Source organism: Ailuropoda melanoleuca, chromosome 4, assembly GCF_002007445.2.
Source record: "Ailuropoda melanoleuca isolate Jingjing chromosome 4, ASM200744v2, whole genome shotgun sequence".
Classification (NCBI taxonomy): Eukaryota; Metazoa; Chordata; class Mammalia; order Carnivora; family Ursidae; genus Ailuropoda; species Ailuropoda melanoleuca.
In genome coordinates this window covers 9,475,581-9,492,680 of record NC_048221.1, presented here as the reverse complement: position 1 = coordinate 9,492,680, position 17,100 = coordinate 9,475,581, and the positions used below count along the sequence as shown (strand labels likewise).

Genomic DNA, 17,100 nt, shown 5'->3' with positions numbered 1-17,100 from the left:
TGGGCTGCGCGGGGAAAGAGGCGGGACAAGCGTGGGTGTAAGGGGCGGTGCTAGCATCGCGCATGCGCGCGACGGTGCCGCGGGTTGCGCGGGAAAGAGGCGGAGCGCGCGCGCAGGTGTGAGGGGCTGTGGCTGCCGCCGGACTCGCGGCGTCCTGTGGCCACCTGCGGGCTCTGGCTTCTCCTGGCGGCCAGGGTCTGGCCATTCCACACTTTTAGGTGGCCGGGGTGGAGTTAGTGTGGGTCTGGTCGCCAGAAGTCTGGTCCACAGCGCTTGGGCTTCGGGTCTTCCCGCCCTTCAGCTCGAGACCCCCCGGCTGCCTGGTCTGCGTGAGGGCCAAGTTTGCCTTTTATTTTCTAAAAAAATCCTATCGCAAATAATTTAACCAAATTGTTCCCCAACAGATCCAGGCAGACCTACTCAGTTCCTGATAAGGACAAAGGGACTTTTACAACTTCTTTGGCCCAGGTCGGTTTGGGCTTGTCTGGCCCTCAGGGCTGGCAGGAGCTGGTCTGTGGCAACTCTGCTTCCAGGGCCCCAGGCATCCCCCCCACAGGGCTCCCTGACCCTTCGAAGGGCCCCAGGTGGCTCCTTCCAAAATCCTCAGGTGTCCCTGTAAGGGTCTCGGACCACAGCCAGAGGGGAGGGGGCTTCAAATAACCTGTCCCAATTTAGGGCCTAGAGTTGGGGGCGTTAGGGCTTCCCAGGATGGGCAGATGGGCCATTCCCTCTTCTCTCTGCAGCGTGGAGGAGGTTTGAATTCTTACCTGCCTGGTCATGGCCCAAGGTGGCTGTGACTCCCTCCACCGTGAACCCTTGGGGCCCAGCTTGGGCCCCCCCACTCCGGGGCAGCCAGATGGGCTGAAGTGGTGTGAGGGTAGGCTTCTGCCCTCATCCAGGGTCGCTGGGTCTGTACCCAGGGACAGGGACTACTTGTAATGATGGGATTTTGCCTGTTTTCAGATTTTTTCAAGAGAAGGAGAAAATGAGTAAGAGGAAGAAGCTTCGGACTTCAGGTATTTGGACATTCAAGTTGACACCACTTAATTGCTGCTTCTGATTATAGGAGAAATGTAGGCTTATTTGTTGCAGAAATGCTAACATGACCACATCAAGCCCCTTGGGGGGAAAAAAGGTGATTTCATACATGCTAGTAAGAAAAGTAGAAATTGTGGAATGTGCATACAGTAAAAAGTGAAAGCTTTCTGGCGCTTCCTCCAGCCTCTGGTGGGATCCCACAGGCTTAGGCCAGGGATGCACTCTCAGAGGCGACCTCTGAATAGAGCTACAAGGTCTTCGATGTGGTACAAGGTCATTGGGTGTGTGGCTAAGTGTTTCACTCTGGAACCAAAGCCCTGTGTTCATCCCAGCTCTCAGGCTTCCTGTGTGATGGCAGATGACTTACTTCGTACCTCAGTTTCCCCCTCCTGTAAACAGAGGATAGTAAAGGCACCTACCCTTTCCATTCTAACAATGATTCTCAACCTGTTTGGGGGAGCACTTTTGCCCTCAGAGGACACTGGAAATGTCTAGAGACATTTTTGGTTTCTACAGCTGATGTACGTGGTGGGGGCTGGTTACTGGCATTTAGTGGGTTGAGGCCAGGGATGTGCTAAATCCTACAGTGCGTAGGACAGCACCCACAGTACAGAATGATCTGGCCCCAAATGTTAAAAGTACTAAAGTAGAGAACTCTGGGGCGCCTGGGTGGCACAGCGGTTAAGCGTCTGCCTTCGGCTCAGGGCGTGATCCCGGCGTTCTGGGATCGCCCCACATCAGGCTCCTCCGCTATGAGCCTGCTTCTTCCTCTCTCACTCCCCCTGTTTGTGTTCCCTCTCTCACTGGCTGTCTCTATCTCTGTCGAATAAATAAATAAAATCTTTAAAAAATAAAAAAATAAAAAAATAAAGTAGAGAACTCTGCCCTAGAGCTTATACGTGGTTTAGTATTTGTAAAGCATGAAGGGTAGACCCTAGGTAGTACACAAGTGTATGCAGCTATTATGATTCTCCTCCCAGGCTTAAGACAAACAAACAAACAAAGGAAACAAATTTTCATTCTGAAATAATTTGGGGCTTACAGAAAACTTGCAAAAATAGTTCAGAGTTCTTTGTACCTCCAACTTCCCCTAAGGTTAATGTCCAGCACAACCACAGGACAATGATCAATCACAGGACAGCATAAAAAGCCAGGAAATGAACCTCAGCACACTACTTCCAAACTTTCTCTATGTATACATAAATAATAGTGTTTTCTACTGGAAAATAGAGTAATTTCACATGCTGACCTGTAATCCCCGTTTTTCACTTTATGGAATATCATGATGATCTTTACTTGTCACTATATATGTACAATTTCCTCATGCACAAAGAAAAACACCCACCATTACATAGCATAGCTCCATTTTCCTGTCATTGTCAAAGATAATTTAAACTTCTTAAAAGTTTAGAAATGACTACTTACTGGATAATGAGCATAGGGAGTAGCACTCATTTTTTCCCCCCACAATGCGGAACAGAAAAATTAGCAATGGTTTGAAAATGTTTTGTATAGAGATGAGTAACAGGCCACTCGGAAACACAGGAATTTCACTGACCTTGGTGGGGGAAGCTGGGGACAGCCAGGCCCACCCACAGCAGGTCATTTGGGGCCTCTCTTGGCAGTGGGCTCCTTAGCTCAGTGGATCCCAGGCTGGCCCAGGACAGCTGTTTCTGTGTGTCCTGGAAGGGGTGGGAATAGAGGAAGAAGATTCTGGCAGGTGGTGAAAGAAGCCCTTCCCTCCCAACGTCTTTGGCCTTTGGTGTTGAACATAAGGTTCTGCCTTTAGTTTTTCTTAAATTAGTCCTGTGGGGACAGATCACAGGAAGGAAATGGAATGCTCTTCCCTTCTGTTGATATTTCGGTTTTTATTTGATGCACATGTTCATTGGATGAGCAAAGTGAGCTAGTGTTTGGGCATCTTAAGAAACCAAATAAACAAAGCTGCTTGATTTTGCCTTTTTTTGGCAGACCACAAGATGAGAATATGCTTGTGTAAGAAGCATTCATTGGAGCCTTGCTCTGAGTGCAGCACTGGAGTGGACACCTAAGCAGGGTAGAGTGACAGGCAGGGCAAGGAGGAGATCAAAGGGTGCAACAGACTCAGTTCCTGCCCCCCTTACCCTCACGGTCTAGTCAGGGGAGAAAGAAAAATGCTTCTCGCTAAGAGTGCTAATCAAATACACAGCAGTAGGGTAAAGTTCTAAACGGGCACACCATAACTTACAGAATCCAGAAATTACGGAGAAGTCGCAGTGGTCTGCTGGAGCTCAAGTAGCCGAGGGAATGCTGGTGAGGACCCTGGTGATCAGTACTGGGGAGAAGGAGCTCATTCAGTGGGTTTACTTCAAGGTATATAATGAGCTGAGGTTGGAAAGGGTCTGCCTGACTGACCTCCAGAAGGATCAGGCCAGGGACTGGTTTGCCTTTTTGTTCTCACTGTGTGGTCAGAGGCACCGTACATAGTAGATGCTCAATAAATGCTCAAGTGCACTTAGGTTACAGCTCTGGAGTTGGACTGACTGGATCCCACTCCACATTCCTTGGCCTCCATGTGCCTCAGCTTTCTTATTCATAAGATGGGTGTAACAGCGGTTTTATCATAACACACCCAACTTCTCAGGACAACGTCTGTCATGGAACTCACTAGATTCAACTCTTACCATTTGTTTTTTGAATGATTAGGTTGGGGTGGGGTTGGGGAGGTCTTATAGGTCTGCCACTATTGGCAGTTTCTATGTAAGGAAGTTTCCTTCATTCAGGAAATAGGTGTTCGGCTCTTAATATTTTTTTTCAGTGATGGGGATGCTATCGCAGAGATACAAGGGACCAAGGGGCAGCTGAGACATCACTTCCCTAGCAGTCGACAACCCTAGTTTTCCCAGGATGGATAATCCGCAGGCATCACAGAAAACTAGAGTGGCACATAATTTAGTCCTATCTGTGTTTCCTGGTGGTGATCTCTGTTTTACAAATGTGTTTATTCATTCGTTTACCAAGTATTTATTGAGCACCAACTCTAGGCACTTAAAACTCAGCAGAGTGAGATAGGCCCCTCCTTGTATTGAGGGAGACAGAAAATAACCAGTACATCAGCTACTGGCAAAAAAAAAAAAAAAAAAACCTGTGAAGTGGGGGTGCCTGGGTGGCTCAGTTGGTTAAGCTCCTAACTCTTCTCAGGGTTGAGATCAAGCTCTGTGTCGGGGCTCTGCACTGGGCGTGGAGCCTGCTTAAGATTCTGTCTCCCTTCCCTCTCTCTGTCTCAAAAAAAAAAAAAAAAGCTGTGGAGTGAATAAAACAGAGCGTGGGTCTGAAAGGAGGTACTCTATAGAGAAGTCAGGGATGGCCCTTTGCAGCAACATTTGAGCTGAAACTCATGGAAGCCAGTATACACATCTCACCACCTTCCCAGAGAGACAGTTGACTGGGCCACGTTATCTCGTATAGGTTGGTGCCAGGCTACCTCAGGATTCAGTCTCAGTCATGACCAGTCCTTGGGTAAAAAGCCTTTGAATCCCATGGCCACCTAAGCTCTTGGACGAGGTGCCATCCCGTCTCTCTCCAGGCTAGAATCAGAGCAGGGTTTTTTCCTACCCTTGGAATAAGCTTGCTCATGCTGCGGCAGTGGCCCTGCCGGCTTTGGTTGTCAGCTGTGGCAGTGCCTGCTCCCTGCATCTCCCATCCCTTCATCTTCCTTTCTCTTTAAATCAGGAGGAGAAGGAGTCCGTCCTCCGAAGGCCCCAAAGAACCCAAGGCTAGGAGACTCTGATGGACCCCCCCAGAGTTCTGAGTGGGACTCTTTGTGTCTCCCTGAAGAGTTGGAAGGCAGATCAGGACCCATTCCCTCTGCTGAGCAGAGGACAGAGGAACCAGTACAGACAGCCCCCAGGTAGGTGACTTGGAACATTCCAGCAAGCCTCCCCACCAACAGTGGACACAGCACCGCAGCCCAGCAGGCAGGATGCAAAGGGGAGGGGACCAAAATGACCCATCCAACTCCACACCTCCCCCTTTGCTTCTCAAAGCCTTCTTCCCCAGACTCTCCTCTCTAGCAAGAAAGGTTGATGTTTTAACTACAAGCAAGAAAAACCTTGAGTTCTTCAAGGTCACTTAATAATAGCTTGCAACTTGTCCTGTCTGCTGGTCAAATCCATGTTTATCCCACATTCCATCTTGACCAAGAAAGGACTAATGGAGTTGAAATAATGACCCATGAAAGGGGCTAACAATTATGTGCCAGACAGATAAACACTTTACACCTATCTGATTGTTTAATCCTCATGGCACTGTGAGATGGGTTTTTATCCCCATGTGACAGGCGAGGACTCTGAGACTGAGAGATCAAATGACTTATTTTTCCAAGGCCACGGAGCTGATGCAGGGCAGGCTGGGGATCTGGCTGCATCTGGCTCCTGTGCTCTAACCACTATGGTTTCCCAGCTCCCTTTTTTTTTTTTTTTTTTTTGGGGAAATTNTGTAATTAAGTGCAGTGGGGGAAAAAAGGAAGATCTGAATAGTTTGTTCATGGGGTTAAACCACATGTAACTAGAGCAAAGTAGAAAGGGTTAGCAGGAGTTAGGAGAAGGAGGGTTCCTGCTACCGGAAGTCTTCAGAGAAAGCCTCATGGATTGGTCTACCAGATTTTCTGAGAAAACAATTGCAGCACAGTCTGACCAACAGAACTGTTTTTGGGGGTGGAAGATGTGTGATCTCAGGTCATTGCAGTCTTAAGACTAGAGGCAACACTGCTGTGTGTGTGATATGAAGAGAGACCGTATGTCACACCTGAGCCATTCTCCTAGGTGCCACAATATCACTGGCTCCTCTCTCCTGGCAAGACCAATAAGGGCTCATGGGGTCCCAGGCACTGCCCATCTCACTGTCTGAGTCCATAAGAGTAGTCAGAACCCACATAAGTGGGTGCCCATCCTCTTTTTTCTATTTTTGTTTTTAAAATGTTTTATTAAGAAATACGTGTGGGGCGCCTGGGCGGCCCAGTCGGTTAAGCGTCTGACTCTTGGTTTCAGCTCAGATCGTGATCCCAGGGTCATGGGATCGAGCCCCGCATTGGACTCTGCACTTAGTGCAAAGTCTGCTTAAAGATTCTCTCTCCCTCTCCCTCTGCCCCTTCTCCACGTGCGTGCATGCATGCACTCTCTCTCAGATAAATAAATAAATCTTTAAAAAAAGCACCATGTGCTTAGAAGTATAACAGAAAAAAACAACATAAAGCAAACAAACTTTAACACATTTATGTTGAGAAACGAAATCTTAACCAGTACCCTAGAGGCCAGCCAAACAACCCATTCCAATTAAAAATTTTCAGACAGGGGTGCCTGGGTGGCTCAGATGGTTAAGCATCTGCCTTCACTTTAGGTCATGATCTCCAGGTCCTGGAATTGAGCACCTGGTAAGGCTCCCAGCTCAGCAGGGGGTCTGTTTCTCCCTCTCCCCCTACTTGTGCTGTCTCTGTCTCTCTCTCAGATGAATAAATAAAAAATCTTTAAATTTTTTTCAAACAGATTGTTGCTGTCAGTATCTAGATTTATTCTATCTCCACAAGCTCCCCAGTACAATTTAAAGCTATTACTGTATCTTCATGCTTTTTCCTGTTCCACTTCTAAAGTTGAAATCTTGAAGTTTTAGTTTCAGATCTTGAACTTTTTTTTAACAATAGACACATCCACATTTATTTAGATAAAATCATAAGTCTCACATGCTTTTTTAAAAGATCTAATTTTTTAGAGCAGTTTTAGGTTTATAATACATTTTTTTTTAAATTTCTTTTCTTTTTTTTTTTTTTAATATTTTATTTATTTATTTGACAGAGATAGAGACAGCCAGCGAGAGAGGGAACACAAGCAGGGGAGTGGGAGAGGAAGAAGCAGGCTCATAGCAGAGGAGCCTGATGTGGGGCTCGATCCCATAATGCCGGGATCACGCCCTGAGCCGAAGGCAGACGCTTAACCGCTGTGCCAACCCAGGCGCCCCTATAATACATTTTTTTTAAAGATTTTGTTTATTTATTTGACAGAGAGAGACAGCCAGCGAGAGAGGGAACACAAGCAAGGGGAGTGGGAGAGGAAGAAGCAGGCTCCCAGTGGAGCAGGGAGCCTGATGTGGGGCTCGATTCTAGGACTCTGGGATCATGCCCTGAGCCAAAGGCAGATGCTTAACGACTGAGCCACCCAGGTGCCCCTACAATAAATTTTTTTTAAGATTTATATTTGAGAGAGAGACACAGTGTGAGAGAGCAAGCAAGCGGAAGGGCAGAGGAAGAGGGAGAAGCAGACTCCCCACTGAGCAGGGAGCCCAATGCAGGCCTCGATCCCAGGACCCCCAGGATTATGACCTGAGCTGAAGGTAGACACTTAACCGACTGAGCTACCGAGGCACCTGTTTTACGATAATACTGGAGAGAAGGTATGGAGATTTCACGTGTACATGCACCGACCCCCCCCCCCCAATCATCACCCCACCAGAGCGGTACATTTGTTACCGAGGATGAACTTGCACTGACATAGCATAATCACCCACAGTCCACCGTTTACTTTAGAGTTCACTCTGTGTTATATGTTCTGTGGGTTTGGGCAAATGCAGGATGACGTGTATCCACCATTACTATCTCATACAGAGTATTTTTGCTACCTAAAAATCCTGTGTTCCATCTGTTCATCCCTCCCCTTCCCAACTCTGGCACTACTGATCATCGTATTGTCTTCATAGTTTTTTTGCCTTTTCCAGAATGTCGGAGTGGCAATCATACAGTACATACGTAGCCTTTTCAGACTGGCTTCTTTCACTTAGGAATATGCATTTAAGTTTCCTCTCGGTCTTCTCGTGGCTTGATAGCTCATTTCTTTTAGCGCCCAATGATACTCCGTTGTCTGGATGCACACGGTTTATCCATTTACACAGAAAGCTGCCTCAGTTGCCTCTGCATGTTGGCAATTATGAATACACCTGCTTTTTTAGACCTTTTTTTAAATCTACAACTTAATTTCTCTGGAATTTACAGAGTTGGGAGTTGGGAGTGTCATTCCAACGAGAATTCCTATTCTTATCTCAGGAGCCAATTCCTGGGATTTTAAGGGTAAACTGCTGCCAGAGCAGGCAGCTTGGATTCTAGGTGTGGGCCTCTGCACCCTTCTTGGCAGCCAAGTGTCACCGTAGACACTGCTCCCCTTCTCCCTCCCACCCTCTCGAAGCAGGTGCTCCAGGGCCTCCCTTACAGGAGACTGAGCACTACTTTGCCTTTGGATTCGTCCTCTGTTTGCCTTACCACACACACTGACAGTGTCCCAGGACTTCAGAACCTCCTCTGTTTTGTCTTTCTTCACCCAGCTCCCATGATGAGGAAGCAGGAGCTCCCTCCAGGCTCCTCAGGCAACCAGAAAAGGAACCAGTTCCCTCTCCTCTTTCCCAGGTGAGCCTGTTTAGGGCCTCATGTATGAACCAATGACACTGCCTCCCTTACACTGGAGTTCTTGTCTCCATTTCTTACCAGCAGGCTGACAGGCTGGTGAGACTGTGTGCTGGGGATGGAGGGCAAGGACAGCATTTGAGGCTGCAAGAAAGGAGCTGATTTGGTGTTTGTTTTCTGAAACCTCATTCTTCCCCTTTCTTTTTGCTGTTTTATTCTTGTTGTATCTGGTTCACAGAATTCAGCCAGGAGGTTTGTACCCCAGTTTGCAAAACCCAGAAAGACAGTGACAAGACAAGCAGAGCTGAGGGAAGAGGACCTCAAGGATGGAGCCCCTGCAATCAGCCAGGTGAGCCTGTAGACACACAGCTTCTTGGCCCAGCCTTGGCAGCTGAGTTCAACCTTGGTTTTCTTTGGCACTGGCTAGCCCTGCACGTGTCTGCATGCCCCTCTTCAGTACACCATGCTTCAGATGTTTGTGGAGAGCCTGCCAGACCTGTGTGAGGCGTTCAGGACAGCTGTGCCTGAGGCATAGCATTCAAGGCCATAGCCCTCTTCCCCAAGTTGCATGAGAATAGTAAAAACCCAGAAAGACAGCCCGTATTCTATCCCTGAACCCCTTTACTTCTTGGAAGCTTTTGTGTGGTTTGGGGTGGGGGGGTCTTACAATATACTCTCTCATCCTTTCCACTGTGACCTCCAGGGGTGATGATGTCCCTGGCAACAGAGGCCCCTACAAAAGTAAGTGGTGGGCATTCCCAGCAGCCATGTTGTAATCATCCCAAACTGGGAACACCTCAGATATCCTTCAGTGGGTGAATGGCTAAACACACCGTGGAACACAACCCAGGAATAAAAGAGGAATAAACAGTGATACATGCAACAATCTGGATGGATTTCCAGGACATTATGTGGAGTGGGAAAAGCCAGTCGCAAAAGGTGATACACCGTAGGGTTCCATTTGCATAACATTATTGAAATGAGAAAATTATGGAGATGGTGGTTAGGTTGGTGGTTGCAGGAGGTTGGAGCAGGGTGGGTAGGGTGGGAGGGAGCCTGGTGCGGCTACACATGGCGGCACAAGGGATCCTGTGTTGGAGATTTTCCGTGTCTTGTCTGTGTGGTGGATGCACGGCCTCCATCATGAGAAGACAGTATAGAATTTCATACATACGCACAAACAAGTATAAGTCAAGCTGGAAAGCCAGATAAGGTCAGTGGACTTTATCGATGTCAGTATCTGGGTTGTCATATTGTACTCGAGTTATGCAAGATGTTACCACTGGGGGAGACTGCGTAAAGGACATGAGGAATCGTTCCCCATCATTTCTCATAACTGCATGTAAATTTACAATGATCTCACAAGAAGTTTAATTTAAAAACAAGAGGGGTCAGGGCGCCTGACCAGCTCAGTCGGTGGAGCATGTGACTCCTGATCTCAGGGTTGTGAGTTCAAGCCCCACTTCACTGTTGACTGAAAATGTGCAGGAAACGCTGTGTGTAACTCAGCGGCTGGTCGCCAGTGGCTTCTCTAAAGCCAAATTGACAGGCTCTGGCCTTCAGTGGTCTGATATTGGCAGTGCAGACCCTCCTAGACAGGTTGGGCCTGCTTGTTGTAGGGAGGTAACTGTGGCAGAGGTATCTCCCTCAGCGGTGGTCACTGTATGAAAGAAGCTTGGGAAGGGGGACAGCTGCTGTCTATAGAGCGCCCTTGGGTACAAACCTCAGTCCTTACCTATCAAATGTAATTATCTGCAGTCCAGTTTGAAGGGAGAGTTGATGGCATGGATGTGAGGGGAAGGGAAGTGATGGGTTGACTTCAGCATTTGGGGTCTGAATAGCTTGAAGGATGGAGTTGCTGTAGTCTAGACAGGGAGCCTCTGAGGGCCCACTCAGGAGCTGATGTTGGTCGTGTAATGTTGGAGGTAACCAGGAGAGGAATTGTTGGAGGTAACCAAGTGGAATTGTCAGCTACCAGCATTCAGAGTTGGGGGAGATCCAGGGGCTGCCGTGGTTCTGTAGGTTTAGGCCTGAGTGCCTGGATTGAGCTGCCATCTACCTAAAAGACAGTTATCTCTCTGCCTCCCAACCAGAACCCTCCTTTCCCACCCTGCTCTGGTCATCTCTACCTCCGTTAGGGACATTTCACTTCTCCCTCTTGCTCTCTTAAGTTTTTTTGTTTTTTTTTAAAGATTTTTATTTATTTATTTATTTATTTATTTATTCAACAAAGATAGAGACAGCCAGCGAGAGAGGGAACACAAGCAGGGGGAGTGGGAGAGGAAGAAGCAGGCTCATCACAGAGGAGCCTGATGTGGGGCTCGATCCCGTAACGCCGGGATCAAGCCCTGAGCCGAAGGCAGACGTTTAACCGCTGTGCCACCCAGGCACCCCTCTCTTAAGTTTTTATCTTGAAATAATTATAGACTTCTAGAATGTTGCAAAAACAGCACAGACCCAAGTGTCCATCAATAGATGAACAGGTAAACAAAATGTGGCATATCCATACGATGAAATATTATTCAGCCTTAAAAAACAAAGACATTCTGACACCTGCTACAACATATATGAACCTGGAGGACATTATGCTCAGTGAAAGAAGCCAACCACAAAAGGACAAATATTATAGGATTCCACTTATAGGCAGTCCCTAGAGGAGTCAAATCTGTAGAGGCAGGGACGCCTGGGTGGTGCGGTCGGTTAAGCATCCGACTCTTGATTTTGGCTCAGGTCACGATCTCAGGGTTATGGGATTGAGCCCCAAATCGGGCTCTGTGCTGGAGCTTGCTTAAGATTATCTCCCTCTGCTCCCCCACCCCCCACGGCGTACACACACACTCTTTCTCAAAAAAAAAAAAAAATTTGTACAGGCAGAAAGTAGTTGGTGGATACCAGGTGCTGGGAGAGAGGGAAGGGGAGTCATTTCATGAGGACAGAGTTTCAGCTTGGGAAGATGAAAAGAGTTCTGGAGATGGGTGGTGGTGATGTTTGCACAGCAATGTAAACGTACTCTGTGCCACTGAACTGTACACTTCAAAATGGTTAAGATGCCGGGTTTTATGTAATGTGTATTTTACCACAAAAACAAAACACTTCAGAGTGGTCCATGTGTGTGCTGTCCTCCAGTTTCCTCCAGTGGTAACATGTTCTATAACTAGCATCCAGTTATAGCACCAGGCAGTTGGCATGGGCACAATCCACAGGCCCCCTTGATTTTTGTATCCTTGATGTGTCCAGGAGCCTCCATGTGCCTGGTGCTGGTGGAAAGGAGATGATGGAAGGAGGGATTCCTGTGCTTCCAATTCCCCCTCCAGCCCCTGGCTCTACCTGTGCCCAGTGCTGGTGCTGAGCCCTATTTGGGTGCACCGTGTGCAGCATCTGAGACTGTACAGGGGTAATTACAACTAGAAAAATCTTGGGGTACCTGAGTAACTCAGTCAGTTAAATGTTCGACTCTTGATCTCAGCTCAGGTCTTGATCTCAGGGTCATAAGTTCGAGCCCCACATTGGGCTCCACGCTGGGCATGGGCCTACTTAAAAAAAAAACAAAAAAACCACTTTAGAAATGATTGACAATTGAAGCCTCAAGTCTGAGTCTTTTTCTTTCCACAGGAAATGCCGCCAGAGCCCAGTGCCCAGCAGCCCGGAAGCCAGCTGCAGGAGGAGTCCCTAGGGCTTGCTCCCTGGGAAGCTGGGAAGCTGGGTGCCCAAACCCAGGTAGACAGCACCCACCATGAGCACAGAGACCAAAATCCCATGACACCTGTGCCTGGCACTGGGAATCCTCATCCCTCAGCCTCCATTGATGCCTCTCCAGAATGGGGGACACTGCCCTTGGCCTCTGAGAGGGCCAGCCAGGACCACCTTTCAGAGCAAGGAACCAACACACCAGATGGTGAAAGCAGGGAGGGGTGTTGCATTCTAGGCTATCATGGCCAGAAAGGGCTCCTGCTGCGCAGTGATGCTGAAGAGGAGTCAGACCGAGGAGCACTTCAGGAAGCAGGTGCCCAAAGGCGAGCAGAGGCTGCCCTGCCTGAGAGGCATCAGGAGGAAGGAGACAGTGTCCTAGATCCCATCACTCAGGGCCCAGAGCCCAGCTCTGCAGCCCACGGCCTCTCTGACCCCATGCAGATACCCAGAAAGGCTGGCAGGGAAGCAGAAGAGAGTTGTAGCAGCCCAAGACACTCCTCCCTTGAGACCGTTGCCATCACAGATGTGAGCGCAAACCCCACTGAGCTCGAACAGAGGGCTCCAGAGGTGGCCAGGCCAGACGAACAGGCCAACGCCAGGGCACCTACCTGTCCCAGTGGGAAGGCCCCTGATGGAGGCTGCAGTGGGACCCTGCTCAGTTGCACACCTCTCACTGGGGAAACAAGATGTGGAGGGGAGGCAGGGTGGGAAGACAAGCCCCCTGGCAACATCTTGGGGGGCCCTGCAGCCTCCCTGGCTCTGGATCACAGGATAAGAGAGGCCACAATAGGTGCTGGAGATTCCGGTCTTCTAGCCTCGGAAATGGGCGTAGGTGTTGATCAGACAAAGGTGGCTGGCCTGGATCGAGAGGGGCAGGGAGATGTGTGTGTGCTGCCTTTGCTGTTGCAGCCCACAGGTAAAAAAGCCGCTGAGTTAGATCACCAGAGCCCTGAACAAGACCTCAAGGGCTTCAGTCTGTCTCTTGGAGCCTTTGCTCTACCAGTGCACAGAGAAGCAGTGGATGGCCCTTCCCAGGAGACCAGGGCCTTCCAGGGCAGCATAGATGCCTCCGTGGACCCCACAGGCTGGTCTGAGCCCCCTCCTGGCTCTGCAGACCAGGATGTGTTGGGGAAGTCCCCAACCATGGAACCTGACTTCCTGCCAGACAGCCAGATACGGGATGCCCTGGAAGCCCCTGACTTTGAAGCCTCACCTGCACAGGTAAGAGCTTCCCCGCGTTGTGGCAGACCATTCCAGGATAGGTGTCAAGTGGCCATGAGCCTCTCCCAAACCACCCAGTAGGGGGTGTGTGGAATTTGGGGTGCATGGCCATCTGTTTATAAGGCACACGTTTCTAGAGGAATGAGTTGCAGCTTTGGTGGGTATGGAGTCAGTGATTTTCTGGAAAGGACAGACCTGCCTTTCTGTAAGGGGCTTTCTGTGTGGGAGCTGAAGAGCCCCAGGCAGTGACCTGCATGTATTCTGTCAGCCCTGGCAGAGTTGATGGGAGGTCCTTCCTTCCTTGACTGGAGCCCCCAGTTCTACCCACCCTCTCCACGCTTTAGGGCCTGACTCAGGATGCAGGCTTCTGAGGGCTATAAAGAGGATGCCTGAGACCTTGAGGGGTAACTTTGAAAAAGCCAGCCATTCAAAGCTGGGCTTGGGGGAGAGGACTTCAGTCCCCAACTGGAGAGAGCCTTTCCCCATCTTAAGTGTCATTTCGCGGTCCCAGTACGATTTCTTTTCAAACATAGACAGGATTTTGCTTTCCTGCTGGAATTTGTAGGGACTTTGCTTCCTTCAGGGATTTGCCTTCCCAGGCAGTGGGAGAGCTACCTAGCATCACCTTCCCCAGCTACCAAGCCTATGCAGCCCATTGCACCTGTCGGGCATGTGGCAGCCTTGCTTTGGCCCCGCCCCCCAGGGAAGCGCCACATCCCTCACCACTGGCACACCTGAGTCTGGGTTAAGTGCTTTGCAGTCACACCCTGGGAGATAGGTGGTTTTCTTTCCACATCCTGGGTGTGGTTAAGAGGCCGAAGGAGTTCAGGCACCTGCCCAAGGTGTCACAGCTGGGAGGGAAACAGGCTGGGTCTGCTCCCAGGTTGGCTTGATACTGCACCTGCTGTCTCAGATGTCCTGGAGCACAGAGCCCAATTTGCTTCACAAACATCGGCCTCTGTTTCTTTGGCTGTCCTGTTGAGATCTTTAAAACATTAATTCAGTTACATGCTTATCAAGAGCCTGCTCTGCCAGGAGTCAACAGATTAGGCATGGTCCCTGCCCCTGTGAGGTTTGTGGTAGTACCGTTCCCACCTGTCTCCCAGAGTGAACATTTTGTACCCTATCATTTCAGCACTTAAAGAGTTATTTCATACAATGTGGCCCTGAAACATAAGCATAGTGTTTCATCTGGAACCCAGCTGAAGAAAGCCAGCTGCTCTAGCCGCAGAGCGGAATGTGGCTGGGTCGGGCAAATGTGGGTCTCCAGGGCGCCGCCTTCCCAAGGGAGGGCCAAGGGTCATTTTTTGCAGTTCACAATGTTTACCTGCAAGGTGACTTTAGACCAGGCCCCCCCGCAACATGTGGGCCGCCGGCTCCTTGTGCCACCCATTTCTCAATCACCAGATGAGCAAGATCATGGAAAGCAAGGCACAGTACAGCCCAGTCCTAGAGTTTGAACACAATCACCTGGGATAGGTAGGCATGCAGGTGCTGGTGCAGCTGGAATTTTATAACTAGAGCCTCATCCCTTGAACAATATAAAGCCCTCCCTTAGAACAGTTTAAGTTACCCACAGTCTCTGCCTCTTGGGCAGTGGCTAAAGGAGAAGAAGTTGGGATATTTAGAGGCATCCAGCAGGTGAAGGAGCAAGCCCTTCCTGTTAGGCCACCAGCGACTTTGGGCTTTGAAAACACCAAGGAATCCACAGTGCAGGGAACTGGCAGACAGCCGGGGTGGTCAAACCTGACAGGCCCTCCAGGGGCGGAGGGGCTGCCCTGACAAGGTTGCTGACGTCTGGACACATTTTGTTTTCATACTGGGTGTTCCTGAACATGTCAGGGCAACCTCAGCACGAGGAGGTTCCCACAGAAAGGTACCGGATGGAGCCCGGCAGGAAGGGCGGTAGACAGGGACACTTGAGAACAGAGTGCAAGTGGATGGAGAGAGTGGCGGCAGCAGCCTCCCACCAACGCTCCCCGCCACCCCCCCCCCAGTGGGACAGCTGTGAGCACTGCTTCAGAGGAAGCAACTTGGGGCCTCACAGAGGTTACACAGAGGTGACAGACCAGTTTCAAAGCCAGGTCCCCTCACAAAAAAGTATGGTATTTTCTTCTTGTAGTAGCTCTCTTAAGACCTGCCACCCCAAGGCTGGTGGAGCCTCTGTACGCCGCATAAGGAGTGTCATTTAAAAGCTGATTCCAGGGTGTCTGGGTGGCTCAGTCTGTTAAACATCTGCCTTTGACTCAGGTGGTCCTGGATGGAGCCCTGCGTTGGGCTCCGTGCTCAGCAGGGAGTCTGCTTCTCCCTCTCCCTCTGCGGCTCCCCTGCTTGTGCTCTCTTGCTTGCTCTCAAATAAATAAATCTTTTTTTAAATGGTTTTAATTTTTAAGGGAGTTATTTATTTGAGAGAGAGAGCATGAGCGGGGTGGAGGGGCAGAGGGAGAGGGAAAACCAGACTCCCCGCTGAGCAGGGAGCCTGATGCGGGACTCAATCCCAGGACACTGGGACCATACCCTGAGCCGAAGGCAGATGTTTTAACTGACTGAACCACCCAGGTGCCCCAATAAGTAAAATCTTTATTTTTATTTTTTATTTTTTTTTAGATTTTATTTATTTGACAGAGATAGAGACAGCCAGCGAGAGAGGGAACACAAGCAGGGGGAGTGGGAGAGGAAGAAGCAGGCTCATAGCGGAGGAGCCTGATGTGGGGCTCGATCCCACAACGCTGGGATCACACCCTGAGCCGAAGGCAGACGCTTAACTGCTGTGTCACCCAGGTGCCCCCAATAAGTAAAATCTTTAAAAAATAAAAGCTGATTCCAAGTCCCTCTTGGGTCTTAGAGTGATGACCTCCAGCACATTCAGTGCAAGGACTGCCCTTGTTGCGTCAAACATTTACACAACCCTGGTGGGAGCAGTGGTTGGAGTGTTAGTGGGGGGAGTATTCCTCACGGCCAAGAATGGCCCAGTGAGTTGGGTGAATTGTATTTTAAACCACAGAATCCTTTATATGAAACAGTATGCCAGACGCCTGGGAGATACTGTATTGTCTATAGCAGGCTTCTGCTTTGGCACTGCTGGCATTTGGGGCCAGATAATTCTCTGTGGTGGGGTTGTCCTGTGCAATTTTGGGTGCTGAGCAGCACTCCTGGCCTCTACCCACTGGATGCCAGTAGCACTCCCCCCACCGAAGTGTGCTGACCAGTGTGAAGTGTCTAGGGGTGATCATCCCCCAGAGAGAATCGTTGGACTACAGGCAGTTCTTTGCATCTGTTCTTGAGATTCAGGGATGATTTGCAGCTGCAAGCTCTAGCTCGAGCCCTTCGTCCCACCCCCCGCCCCTGTCAGGGGAGAGGGGCCTGCTTTTGAAAGGGCGTCTTTGGAGCAGATCCCTTCTTACTCCAGGACTTTCGTCTCCCCAGAAGAGGCCCTGGACTGGCCACTCTACCCCAACCTCTTTGCCTCTTTTCAGAGGGACATATGTCACCTTCATGACTGAGCTTGACATTTTCCATGAAAATTAAACCCCACTGACATTAAGAAATTTAGGCTTTTCTGGGGCCACCTGGGTGGCACAGCGGTTAAGCGTCTGCCTTTGGCTCAGGGCGTGATCCTGGCGTTATGGGATTGAGCCCCACCAGGCTCCTCCGCTATGAGCCTGCTTCTTCCTCTCCCACTCCCCCTGCTTGTGTTCCCTCTCTCGCTGGCTGTCTCTATCTCTGTC

At 49.7% G+C, this 17,100-nt stretch overlaps 1 protein-coding gene across 4 annotated transcripts in view; it reads left to right on the top strand.

Annotated features, from left to right (window-relative positions):
* Positions 1–87: 87 nt before the first annotated feature.
* The window catches only part of C4H19orf57 (chromosome 4 C19orf57 homolog), a 20,953-nt gene continuing 3,940 nt past the window's right edge, over positions 88–17,100 (top strand). Inside the window, exons 1-7 of one of the 4 annotated variants that reach the window (XM_034657885.1) lie at positions 95–116; positions 405–468; positions 964–1,016; positions 4,750–4,927; positions 8,383–8,464; positions 8,700–8,810; positions 12,074–13,372. In XM_034657885.1, coding sequence (XP_034513776.1) covers positions 986–1,016; positions 4,750–4,927; positions 8,383–8,464; positions 8,700–8,810; positions 12,074–13,372 — 1,701 coding nt within the window. In that variant the 5' untranslated portion in view covers positions 95–116; positions 405–468; positions 964–985. Of the gene's footprint in view, positions 117–185; positions 469–963; positions 1,017–4,749; positions 4,928–8,382; positions 8,465–8,699; positions 8,811–12,073; positions 13,373–17,100 lie in introns of those variants that run through there. The other 3 variants (XM_019801568.2, XM_019801567.2, XM_034657884.1) reach the window with 3 other exon arrangements.